The following is a 13586-nucleotide window of genomic DNA, read 5'->3' on the forward strand; positions in this document are numbered from 1 at the left end:
TGTACAACTGCAGACCTCCCAGCTGTCTCTCACCAACCTGTTTGATCTTCTCCAGCACCATGAGGGAAAAAGGACTAAGCACAATTTCATGTATTTTTGCACACATTTCCTTCCACCGTTACTCCATTTTTAATGCAGAGCTTAGTGCTAGCACTGGAAAAATGCACACAGGAGCACCATACCTAAAGAAGGCTGAGCAACTTGAAGGGAAAGCAAAGGAGCAAGTAAGCCCAAAGAAAAACTCAAGAAGTGGAAGGAAGAAACAAAAACAGTGATAAAGACTGAAAGATGGAAGGATTAAGAAAATATAAATAGTGGAAAGAATTAGGAAACTTCAGCAAAAGTAACAAAAAGAGAACCTTAAAGACAAGGGAGCATAATAAGATCAAATAAATAATAAATGCAAAGGAAGAAGAGGCAAGTCAGGAGCCATTACAAAACTTTTATATCAAACCAAGTAAGTTTTATTTTACAGTGATGTTCTTCTAACTCTGCAGCTACGATGTAGAAAAAAGATATTTCACATCTTTGTGGAGGACTAACAAAAGATAGCATCTGAGACACAAGGATCACCTCAAATTGCCTAATGCACTGTACAGCTAGCCTTGACTGTTACTGATACTTCAGCCCAGTTCTCTTACACTTGGACTTTAAACACAGTTGTTGCTTTAAACACAGACTTGTCAGCCGAGTTAGACTCAAGCCCTGCTTTACCTCTGGGGAATCAGCCCACTTGTGCCAATCTCCCACCTCTTCTGCTTGCCCTGAAGCAAAAACAAGCAGACATGACTGAATGCACAGAAATCCTTGAGCTCCCCAGGGCAATGACAGGCTGCCAGACAAGGGCAGAAACAATGACACTCACTGACTTAGGGCTTTACTGTGCTAATACACCCACCCAAACCCACCCACACTAGCATTAATTACTAGTGAAGATATTCCTGAGTGTCATCCATGGGATTTTTTGCCTCTAGTAAATGCAGGCAACAGGCAAAAAGGAAAAACAAACCCAGATGGAATATATATGCTCTTCCCCTGGCCTAGAAACTAATACAAATTACTCCTTTTTTAGATCAGCATAAACGACAATGTTGTGCAAGTTAAGCTCCTTCTACAACTGGCGTATGCAGGAACTGGATCCCCTTACAAGTCAGGGAATGATTCAGCCTAATGCTATCAGAATCACTGATATTTTCCCCATTTGCATGTCCAGGCACCACAGCAAAAAGCATTTACTCAGCCAAAGACCTGGTCCCATCAGGGTACTGATAGCAGTTAGTAATTTGGCCAAGTTGCTACAATTCCGAGCTCTTTAGAAAGGGATTACCACACTGCACAAACTCAAAGAAAGCTGCAGATATTATTAAGCACGTGACACACATGATATTAACCTGAAATATGTGTATTTACTAAGTCCTGCATTGGGAATTAGCATATAATAGCAATTCTGTTCCAGAAGACTCAAGAATAAGAATGCCACATGGGTGAATACGGGCTTTTAAATATTTAATTTATTAAATAGAGTATAGAGGTTCACAATCTTTTTAAAAAGCTCTGCAGGTGGCCTGCATTGCTAGAAACCACAGATTATTTTCTCTCTATTAAACATAAAGCAGATCTATCTTTACTGGTATTCCTGCAGTGTTTCACTGAGTCACAGCAATATCTGTAAGGATAGGAACTCAAAACACTGGCTACAGCCTCCAACGGCACACAGGGACAATGCTAACAGTCGACTGCAGGAAGAGTTCCCCTGACCACCTCTCCTCACATTTCTGAAGAAATGCATTTGATCAGGTTCAAGGATGCTGCTCAAAACTTCAGGAGATTTGAGATAGAAACTTACAGAGAAAAAAATTTGAAACAGATGAAATAGACTGTGCTCTGAGGAAAGGAAATATTGAAGGGTGAATTGTCAGAGTAAGATGCAGGAACACAAGTAACATTCAGAGGAGATGCAGGTTGAAAAGAACAAAACACTCTTAGAGTGGCAGGCTGAGATGAACCCATTGCTGTACACAAAAGCAAGCTTTTAGTTTCCTCTCTACTCCCCTGCCATCTGTTTGAACCCTTTTTCTTGGTATTTAAATTGCACTGATTTGAACACACAATTCCCTACCAGCCAGGAGTATTCTCCAGCAGAGCTGAACAGAGCTAGCCATGAGCTGAGCTTCATCAGCCAACACAGCCGAGTCTAACCAAGGTAAGAAAAAGAGGAATGTTACAAGAGCATCATTCGTTAGTCTGAAAATGAGTACAGATGGGTCTGGAAGAAAAATTACCTTTTCCATGCACATCACAGGCTCATGAAAAAAAAAAAACAAAATTTTGCTATTAGGATTTTCAAATCTGTTCCCCCCAGACTCCATTGCTCTTCTTCTACTGAACCACTATTCACCTCCCACTCAGTTTCTGTGAAATGTTCAAAAAGTAAGGTGACATTCGTAACACAGATAGCCAGTCACAACAGTTTTTCAAAACCAAATAAATAAATAAGAAATTACAAAATTCACATAAAATTCTGGATCAACTCACACACTTAATCATCCCTGTATGTCCAAGAGCACTAAACAGGCACAGCAACGGCAATAAACCATCATGCAAGTGCCAGAGATGGAAATCTGTTGTCTAAACAAATAAAACTTTTGCGTTCCCTGATTATGGATGATTTACAAAAGCAATTCCCATCTGTCTTTGCAGAATTTTCTCCATAATTTCTTCAGATTTCTCACTGTGCTCTGTTTCTTTAAATTACACTGTAAAACTAAGCTCTCTGAACTGATACTGGCACAGTTCATCATATTACTCTTCTGAATTCATCTCACAGAGGTTGAATTTCTCATACATCATACTTCTCCTATGCAGTCAGAAACATGAAATCAAAATTCAAGCCACTGCTCTTGTGAAGCATTCAGCTGAATGAAGACACCTTCATTAAAAAATTGTAAGGTTAAGATAATTCAGGTCAGGGTCTTCTTAAGTCAACGTTCACTGTTAAAGTAATACTCAAATTAAAGGCAGACAAAAATACTACCCCTTCAGGTAATGGCACTCTTCCCACATGTAAAGCTGATGACTTAGATTTTAACATACATACATATATATATATATCTTTGGGTTTATATAGGAACAGCTTCAAAATTACTAATCCATAGACAGTAAGAACGAGATGGATGGAGTGAAGATTTTAACCTTATTAAGCTGTCCCAACTATTAATACACACAAATTAGTGACTCTGAATCTTTTAAACTACCGTCATTTCAACACTGTACCTCCAAGCTATGTTCCTATAGCCTGCAGGAAATCTGGTTTATAAGTGTCTTGCAAAATTTTTGCAGCTTGTATCATTATTTTTCAATAATTTCAGTTTAAAAAGTAGCTCCCATATCTCGAGATAGTGCTCAAAATGTAACAGCATGTACAGGAAGCAGATGCCCAGGTACTGGCAAAGTAAGCTACAGGGCAGCTGCTTTGAGAAGAGACCAGAGGCTGTCCAATGCCATTCACACATAGTTGCAGTCAGCTCCAACAGGTCCAGCTCAGGACACAGCCAAACCAGTGGTATCTCTAGAAAAGCATAGTTTAGAAAGGAGAAAAAACACTGCACTGAGTGAGGGAATAAGTGAGAGAAACAGCCCTGTGGCCACCAACATAAGGGCAGAACGAGGGCAGAAGGTGATCCAGGCACACAGCAGAAGTTCCCTGCAGCCCAGGAGAGGCCCGTGGTACAGCAGGCTGCTCCCCTGCAACCTGTGGAAGACATGAGAGCAGGCAGATATACCCTGAAGAGAACTGCAAATGGAGAGGAGCCTATGCAAGAGTAGGTTTTTCTGGCAGGAACCACTGGCTCACAAGGGACCTGTGCTGGAGTAGTCTGTTCCTGAAGGACAGCACCCAGTGGAGAACCACAGAATGGCCAGGGTTGGAAGGGACCTCAAGGATCACCAAGCTCCAACCCCCTGCCACAGGCAGGGCCACCAACCTCCCCATTTAATACCAGACCAGGCTACCCAGGGCCCCATCCAACCTGGCCTTGAACACCTCCAGGGACGGGGCATCCACAGCCTCTATGGGCAGCTGTTCCAGCACCTCACCGCTCTCAAAGTAAAGAACTTAAGAGAAAATCAATACTGGAGCAGTTCTTGAAAAAATGGCACACCGGAGTGTTGAAGGAGAGGAATATGAGGAGCAAATGGTAGAGAAGAGCTGTTAAGGTCTGACTGTAGCCCCCATTCCCCTTCCCCCCCGTCCCACTGTGAGAAGAGGAGCAGAGAATGAAGAGGAGAAGTTGATGAGGAGAAGTTGATACCTAGAAGAAGCAGGGGCAGAGGGAAAGCTATTTTCAGTTTTGTGCTTATTTCTTACTATCATACTCTATTCTTAATTGGCAGTGAATTAATTTTCCCCATGTCTAGTTTGCCCTCAGTGGCCACTGGTATGCAATCTCCTTGCCCTTACCAGGACCCATGAGCTTTTCCATCTTACTTTCTCTCCTGGTCTGCTGAGAGCAGGGAAGCAACAGGGAGACTGGGAGGGGATACGGCAGCCAGCAAAGGTCAACCCACCACACAGTGAAATAAATAAAACAGCCCATCCAAAAATATCCCCTTTTCCTATCTGCTTTTAAAGGATTACAGAACGCTGGACTCAAGGAGGCCATTACCCTCCCTCTGACCCTCCTCGAACAGCAATTAGGCACAAACAAGTCAGTTTCCTGACTGGAAGCCAAATAATATTTTTTCTCAGAAAAGAACTCCTGATGCCTACAATTTTTATTCCTCATTTGGCTCAACATCAACTTCTTAAGTAAAGGCAACTCTTCCCACTATCACAGAAATGGGGGAGACAGTATTTTATTTACTGTTATCAGTGGACTATAATGAAAGCAAGCGGCACTTTCATTATTTCACAAAAATACTACTTTAATATGCTGGCATTCATACACATACCTTACATACATACACACAAGGTATGCAATGCAGTCTATATACAAGACGGGTACCATTTACCTGCTCATTTTTGTAGACGGACACAACTAACATAATAAGTAAGTATATGAGGGCAATTTAATAGACAGTAAATACTGGTTAATGTTTAAACTGGGAATGGATGGGCAACTTCACCAGACAGGTCAACGTGACTGAAATCAAGAAAGGTTACATGAAGTATAAAAGGTTTGACCCTGAAGTAATTTCCTTTGGCTGTTTTTAACAATCAAATCTAATGACCCATTGTAAACTTCTGTTTTGTGAAAACACTAGACAGACACAATACAGACCGAACTCAATTCAGCTTGTGCCCCTCATCTCCCTGAGGCCTAAGCTAACAGCAGATTGTATACAAATGCTCCATGTTCCCCCTCCATCCCCTTCCCCCTCCCCCAGACAGCTTCAACATGAGCTTTAGCAGCTAGTGTGTCTAAAATGAAAGGTGGAAAAAGCTTCAAGTCCATAAGGGCCAACATTTAAAACCAAGAAAAAAAAATCTACATTAAGTCTTCAAAGTTTCCCCCAAATACCTTGAACAGCTTTGAAATTCTGAAGTCTTACTTAATAATGGAGCATACATCAAATGCAATCAAATTCTCTCCTATCTGAGACACTGCAACTGCTTAGTAGCCCTTTCCTAACATACTGTGCCATCATAATATGTTACCAGGAAACTAAGCATGTAAGTGGAAATAGGATGGCTCAATGATGTAAAGTAGCTGCAATTCAGGCTTAAGATTCGGGTAATGTGCACATGAGGCAAGTTTCACTAAACTGTTAAATTAGAGCCTTGTTTCAGAAGATCACACTTGGAAATTAGAGTTTCAAAATCTACCTGATAATCAGAGAATTTAAAAGCTTCATAGAACTCTTTATAAAACTCGTGATAATACAAATATGAATGAATCATCACAGCATTTCTTGAGAATTCTGTTCCTTATAACACAAGCAATCAAAAGAAACATGAGCATCCTTCTTCTCCATTTTCTGATGGAGCAAGACAAAAAGGTAAAGTCACATAAAAGTGTTTATGAATAAGAGGAGAGTTGGGAGCCAGTAATTATGCTATAAGGCAAATACTACCATGAAGATCTACTTCTTGAATTCATCTCTTGAATCAGCACAATAACACTATTCTGAAGAGGGTTTTCTGAATAGGAATTTAAGACAGAGAAAGAAGGAACACCATCATATTTCACAGAAAGTGCTTTGAATAATTTTGAAAAAGTAATTTTGGGGGAGCAATACCGTAAGCTTTCAACTAAATCCATCAGGGTAGACATTTTCTTTGGAAATGAGAAAGAAAATTATAATCATGAAAAAAAAAAAAAAAGAAACAACAGATAAGAGGGGAAGTAGGCTTGGTTTGGGTTTTATATATGCTTTATAAAGATTCCCTTTTTGTATCTTGTAGTGCACAATTCACAAGTCTCCACAAAAAATCTGGAGTAGCCCTTAAAATATGGGAACCTAAGGAAAACCAAACATTAGAAATGGCAACTCTGCTGATCACCAAGGAATCTAGACAGAATATCCAGACAACTCGTGTAGACACACTGATCTACAGGGACAAATGCCCTGCAGGGGCAGGTACTATGTAGTTTAAATTTATCCCGTTTAAATAGTTGAATTGTTTGAAACCCACACTACAAGAGTAAACCACCCATACAACCACTGGCTTTTCTTACAAAAAGACAAGTGAAGGAAACTGTATCGTATAACTGTGACAAAATCCAACTAAAAACTTACTAATGTATGCCAGCTCTCAAGTCAAAATTTATATTTAATCTACTGTCTCACCCTCCTCTGCCCTCAAGATATCCTGGCCCTCAGAAGTTATTACTGATGTCATAGACTTTAGAAGACAGGGGCTACATTTCATTTAGTTTGACGTACACTTATGTAAACCCCTACCATGGATCTATTTTACAGTATAAAGCACTCTTAACAGCCTTGTTAACTGCTGTATTTTACTTTACTTAGATAATGAAAGTTCCAAGTTAGAATCATTTACAATCCCTGGTGACAAAGCTTCATATTCTTATTTATTCAAGGAAGGTGATTTCATGGTCCACAAATGTATGCATTATCTTTAAACAAATTGAAATGAAGAATAACAAAGTAAAAGCTTCTAGTTTTAATAGCTGGCCTTTGGAAAAGCAAAGCTTTATCGTGCCTTATGACTACTTTCAATTTGTCACCTCTCTTTCAAACAGAGATTTTGGTTTTGTTCTTTTTTTTTTTCAGAAATCCTGTGTTCCATTGCCTTCTGAGAAATAACTGAAGGAATGGCACCATGCATGGGATTCAGCAGCCCTCATTCCGTTTGATTCAGATCACTTACACTAAGCTAGAAAGGATCATAAATCTTACCCAAAAGCTACACTTTAATTTAAAGCTCATGTGTCAATTGAAATTATGCTACGTTATTGCCCAGCCCTTCATCAATATCTAAAACGAAACCTTAAAATCAATTCAATGAAAAACATAAATTTTTGGAATTGCTTCTAGATTGATTGCCTTCCTTCCTGTCATAAAATATTCAATCACAATAACCTGGGAAACTACATTATCAACCAAGCAGTGATGTTATGAATCTGTATAAATATTACAATGCACATTTCTGTAAAGGGAGGGCACACTGACTCAGGTTATCTTCTTAATCCCTTCAGAGTAAATGCAATTCAGGAAAATTTGACAGGGATATGAAATCTGCACTGCTGCAAAAATCGCATTGTGAAGAACATCGTGATGCTTCTGAGGAAATAACTGTGCACATTTAGTAGGAGTACACTAAATATGTTTCTTCTACAGTAAGCTGAAAGAAAAAAAAAAAAAAACAACAAAAAAACAGATGCCAGAAGGAAGAACTCCAAAAATTTTGGAGTACATAAAGAGTCCATGTTTCATTTCTGAAAGCATTCAAAGTACTGAAAAATCTTACTAGAAGCCTTGCAATGCAGCATCATTTCTTAACAGAAACTTTTTCCTCTAAGTTTTTTTACACTGTTTTTTACACGTTCATGTTGTACTTCAAAACAACATACTCCAGCATTAAAGTTACAAGGCAACATATTGTAGAGCAGACACTTGTTTATATTCAAAGTACAGCCAATTAAACCAAAGCCTGTAATTTAAAACTTCAAGGAACAGTAATTTTTATGGCCTGATAAGTAATGGAGACAAACTTAGGTAACCCAGACAGATCCAGACAAATGTATTTATTTAATAGCAAATGTTTACTGGTCAGACTGCAGAAACAATACCGCCTTTGCCCCCCTTCACTGCAAAGCACTGTATGTACACACACACTAATGCAGCTAAAGAGTACAAGGAACAGTTACAAAAGAACATTAAACCAGAGGATAATTTATCTGTTCTGCTGAGGAAAGCTCAGGGAAGTGAGCCAAAGCATCTGTAAAAAAGAAAACAGGAGAGGACCAAACATAGGGAACTGGAGATAGAGCACTGAATTAAGATGGAACAGAAACTTTAAGCAATACTCTACATCTGCCTACACTGATTAAACTTAAATGGGCTCCTGAAGTCTCCTTGGGATCATTTACTTAAGAATCCAACAGGCCACCAAGCTCCTATCAGAAAATCTCTGAAATGACTACTAAGCACAGATGGCACTGTGCAGCACTGTCCAACCATTCAGTGAGAAGAGAAAGCAAAAATTAGGTCAGTAAAGAACATAACAGCATTTCTGCTAGCTAATGCTTACATCTTACAGACCAGCCACAAACATTTCAAGCGTAGTGCTTACCTTTAATAGTTTCCTCCACAACTTCTACTACACGATCTATCTGCTGAACCTAAAAAAAGTCAGAAGGTCAACATCTAAGTAACAAGAAATTGGACTTTCTTTATACAGCTCTTCCTTCAAAAATGTGATCCTCTGGATTAACCTGAAGCAAACTTTGGGGCTACATTTTTAGCCATTGCTTTTCTGTGCATCTTGTTTCTTCTGTCAGACTCCCAAAAGAAACTTTAAAACTCACCACCTGGGTTAAACCAATTTCTGTTCTCAAAAATAGCAGCCCATGAGTTTGGCCAAAGTCACCAAAGGGACACGAGAGAGGTACTCTGTGGGGGCTCCTAGAGAGAGAGACCTTCAAGCCTCAACTACTGCTTGGATCCAACCGGCCGCTGCGAGGCTGCAGTCACTTGGGCAGCCAGCTCCATCAGCCTCAAGACCAGAACAGCAGAAGGGAGAATACTGTAAGAAGATGAGGGTATTGTGAGGCAGGGGAGAAAAATAACAAGGAAGTATTGCAGGGAAAAGACATGAGAAGAAACTAAAAATATTGTTCTCACAGTTAAGAGAACAAGATGCTGCCCTGGACTTACAGCAGTCAGTGCTTGGAAATAAAAGGAAAAGCCTTGATGTTCTTCATAAGACAGAGTGATATTTCATGAACAAGACAAAACATCTCTAACAAAGACAGCAAATTTATATTTTGGTGTTATATTTGCCTAAATGTGCCCATAAGCATTCAATTATTTCTGATTAGATATTCTTTACACAAAGTTAATGATCTATACACCAGACCTGTATGCAAAGTAGAAAGAAACAGCATTAACACTGTAAGATTAAACACTCACATCCTAAAACTTGAGCTTTTTCCTACAACTTTCCACCAAAGCATTCTACATACTCTACACAGCCTACATATTTTATGTAACATCTACAAGATCTCTGTATTTAAGTTTACATATAATGCAGGAAAACAACATGCAGAAAGTCCTACTTTGTACATCTAAATTAGTTCAGAATCTTTTCCACAACACTGACTCTAAAATACTGTTTATCTCAGGTATATAATAATGAGATTATATTTCACATGACTTCTGCACTCATTTCCTTGGAGGTTTTTAGTTGACTTGCTTGAAAAGCACAGAAGTTGCACAAATTTCAACAGCAAAACCTGGTCTTCAACAAAGTTCTTTGAAACTTGTATAACTTGCATCAAAGCTACTGAGTCCCTGTGCCTATAAAGCACTGTGCTTGGCATTTTCTGTAAATAAATGGCTGCACAGTCATCTCTATTTCACATCTATTTTCCATTCAGCCTAAAAACTGCTTAAAAAAAGATCATCTGTAGTTGCTGTGTGATCCACAGTTCCACATGCAAGTCAATGGGAATCTGTTCCTTTTCACGTCTGGCTGTTAGGTCAAGTCCACATTAAATTATTCTTTTCCTTTTGAAATACAGCCTTTTCAAAACCCAAATCTCTGCCACTTCAGATTTGTAAATATAATATATTGATTATGAATTCTAAAAATTCAATTATTCAAAATATCACTAATATTGGCATTTTAATGTCCTTATATGCTACGTATATTTACACCTTTTCCTGAATTGCAAGTATTCATATTATGGACATACATTTATATAGACACTTTCATAAATAAAGCACATACAAGCATTTACGTGGAACATGCACATATTTCCATACTTGTATATATATGAAGGCTGCTCCAAAAGCAATACCTTCTATCTTATTATGCTGGCCCACAATATCTGAGTCAGATGTCAGTGGTATGGCAGGCAGTGAGGTGGTGGTACATTTCAGCAGTAGCAACAGTGGGTCACCTCCCCTGGGGCAGACTTTTATAGGCACAGCATACAGGCTTTTATTCATTAACGGCAAAAATGCGTAGCTATTGGTGGTGACTGTGTTGAAAAATAGTGTTTCTGTAGCTGAGAATTTTCTCTACCAAACAGTGTTATTGTGATCTTTGTATCTGTTGTAGTTCCCATAAAAATAAACAGGAGGCATTACTTTTGGAGCAACCCACTACATCTCTTTTATATATATAGATGCAAGTTGTTGTTGTTGTTTTTAATGTGACCTAAGACACACATGGATTTTTCTGTTTAATCTTAAAAGAGCAACTTAAAAGCAGAACTGTATACATTAACAATTATAAGCATAGATATATAACACGTTCTCTGCCAAATACATTGCCTAAAACATTATTGTCACATCTTGATTGTAAGCTGCTTAAGTTCATAATCACTGGAAAACAAAAGAAATCTCAATGGTTCAAAACCTGAACCAGCTCTAAAATTACTTTCTGTATTATACATCGGGGGAATTTCTGCACAGCCCTGATCCCCCCGTTCAATAAAGACAGGGAAAAACAGTGTGTCGTACTTTCATTTTATTGGTAAATTGAATTATTCTCAATGTGCCCGTCAGGAAGAAGTTCATGAAAGTAATTAACATTATTCATCTTGGAGATAATAAGAACTGCAACAAGGAACGGATGCTTGCTCTGCCTTATGCGTTATTTCCCACATTACGCATTTTTCATTTGAAATTACTGGAAAATGTTTGGCCAAAGAGCTGAAGTGCTAAAAATGAAAATAATGAATGCCTCCAAACTTCGTGTAAAATATCTCAGTAAAAGTGGAGTGAGAAAAGAAAAGCGCTTGGAGCAATCCTACCTGGGGGGGGGGGGGGGAAAGAAATAGGAAAATTAAGAAAAAGGAAACACCACAAAGTAGGGAATTTCTTTGGCTATGCAGACAGCCATAACCACATCTCCACATCTCCCTGATCTTACAGAGCACTCTCTTCAGAAATGAACGGCATCCACACAAGGGACTTTTTGCCCACTATATACGGCTCTCCATTAGGATTTGAGTAGAACAAAAGCTGAAGACTGACTGGAGGAGAGAGCTGAGCAGGAATATAGGGGGAGCAAAGACAGATGCAGAAATCTGGGCTGAGCTGGATATAGAACAGAGGCAGGGGTAGGGCCCAAGGGATGAAGAGGCAGCCAAAGCAGGAAACCAGCCAGAGAAAAAGCAAAGAAGAGCGTTATAATAAAGCACGATGCCTGAGTTGAAACAAAAATCAGGAAAAATCTTTGAGCCTTTCTCAGGCAATCTAAGTTAGGCATCAGTGCCGCTCAGAAATTACATTTACACAACTCCCAGGGTCAAAAGGAAAACACGAGGTGATCCACGTGGGGCTGAAGCTACGGACTGCTGCTGAACACTCAAACACAAGCCAGTCACATTCCAAACCACTTACCTCTCAATTTAGCCCTGTGCTTCTGGGAGACAAGCCCCAAACTCTCTGACTGAGCCCCAGCAATTAGCTAGGAGACTACACAACCCTACTCACTGTCTGTCTGCCATCACAGAAAGTCCCCCTGCTCCCTTTGTACTGTCATTATCACATTCAACAGATGACTGCGAGATGTAAACAGCTCAAAGACATGCTCATAATGCGCTGTGTCTGCAACCACGTGAGGTGATTTGTGAGTGCGGGCAGACGTCTCTTTGAGGATGGTCACGCAAATTCTTCCAAGTGCTCAAGCGTGATCTGAGTGGTCTCACAAGCAGAATTAGCACCATGAAACTGTTTTGCGAGACAAACTGGGGAAAAAAAGATCCAGTAATCTCTGAATACGCTTAAGTGAGAGGCTGCATATTTAGCAGCTTTGTACTGGACAAAAATCTCTGTACTAGTGGATCTCAGAACAACACTGTCTAGAAATATACAACCAGGAACCTTTCCAACAGTCTCTTCAAGAAAGCACCAAGAGTGTGCAAAGACACTGCACTGTCATGTGGGAAAACAAAGCGGTAGGACCTTGTCCAAGACTCAGTACAATAAAGACATTTTTTCAGTTTAATATGCTCATCAAATTAAGGACAGAAGCATTTTGTGGGTCAATAGATTTGAACCAATCTCCTTCTGAAGTTAAAGGACCAGGAGAAATGATCTTCAGATGTCCCTTACAGGGATCTTTCCTGAACACCTCATTGCATTTCTCTCAGTGGCTGCAGCTATTAAAAAATAGAGTGATAGAAAAAGCAATTCATCAAAGTCCAATACTTTCTGAGAGAAACACATGGCCTTTTAATGCAGCCTGCGACATGGGCATCTAAGGCACCACAGAAACACTGTTCAGTCCATGCTGCGCCACGAAAGAAGCTGCAGAATCATCTGGCCCAACTGCGTACTGCAAAAGAGATGGGAATGCTGAAGGCTTCCCAGCAATCTCCATGATAAACGAAAGGGTATTCATATCCTCACCTCTTAGTACAATCCAAAATCAACTTTGGAAGGAGTCGGCTGCAGGACACATATTTACAGCAGAAGCACGTTGCTCCCTGCCAGCTGTTACAGCGCTGACGCTTTTGGGAGTAATGCCAGTGCCTTTTACATGACAACTCTTTTGGTCCCATTTAAAAGGATTAAATCCTCCAAAGTAAGCATTTCGATTCCTTCAGAAAATACCTCTTCATATCAGACTTCAACTTTTTCTACCTCAGAAGAGAGCACCTATCAGGTGATAAAAAGAAAATATGCATGAGGATGAGAACAGGCCATAGGAAGGAGGCCAGCAGTACCTTGCCTGCACAGTGGGAGGCTGCTGCAGATGCAATCACTATCTGGACTCAGCTGCTTGTGAACACCCTGAGACCAAACACAAGCATCATAATTGCCTGCAGTAAAACAGCATTTATTCTCCACCTGATACATGGAATCACAGTCCAGGCCAAAGGATCGTGACACATTCATTTTATAGCCAGGTAAGATACTTTTTATCTCTGTCTTCATACACATAA

General features: G+C 39.7%; 1 protein-coding gene across 3 annotated transcripts in view; it reads right to left on the reverse strand.

Annotated features, from left to right (window-relative positions):
- Positions 1–13586, reverse strand: part of CDKAL1 (CDK5 regulatory subunit associated protein 1 like 1) — a 361527-nt gene that overhangs the window by 238213 nt on the left and 109728 nt on the right. For all 3 annotated transcript variants that reach the window (XM_042869783.1, XM_042869784.1, XM_042869785.1), the window contains one exon: positions 8759–8807. In XM_042869783.1, coding sequence (XP_042725717.1) covers positions 8759–8807 — 49 coding nt within the window. The remainder of the gene's footprint in view (positions 1–8758; positions 8808–13586) is intronic.

Source organism: Lagopus leucura, unplaced genomic scaffold, assembly GCF_019238085.1.
Source record: "Lagopus leucura isolate 7727_CA_CO unplaced genomic scaffold, USGS_WTPT01 Super-Scaffold_100002, whole genome shotgun sequence".
Taxonomy (NCBI): Eukaryota; Metazoa; Chordata; class Aves; order Galliformes; family Phasianidae; genus Lagopus; species Lagopus leucura.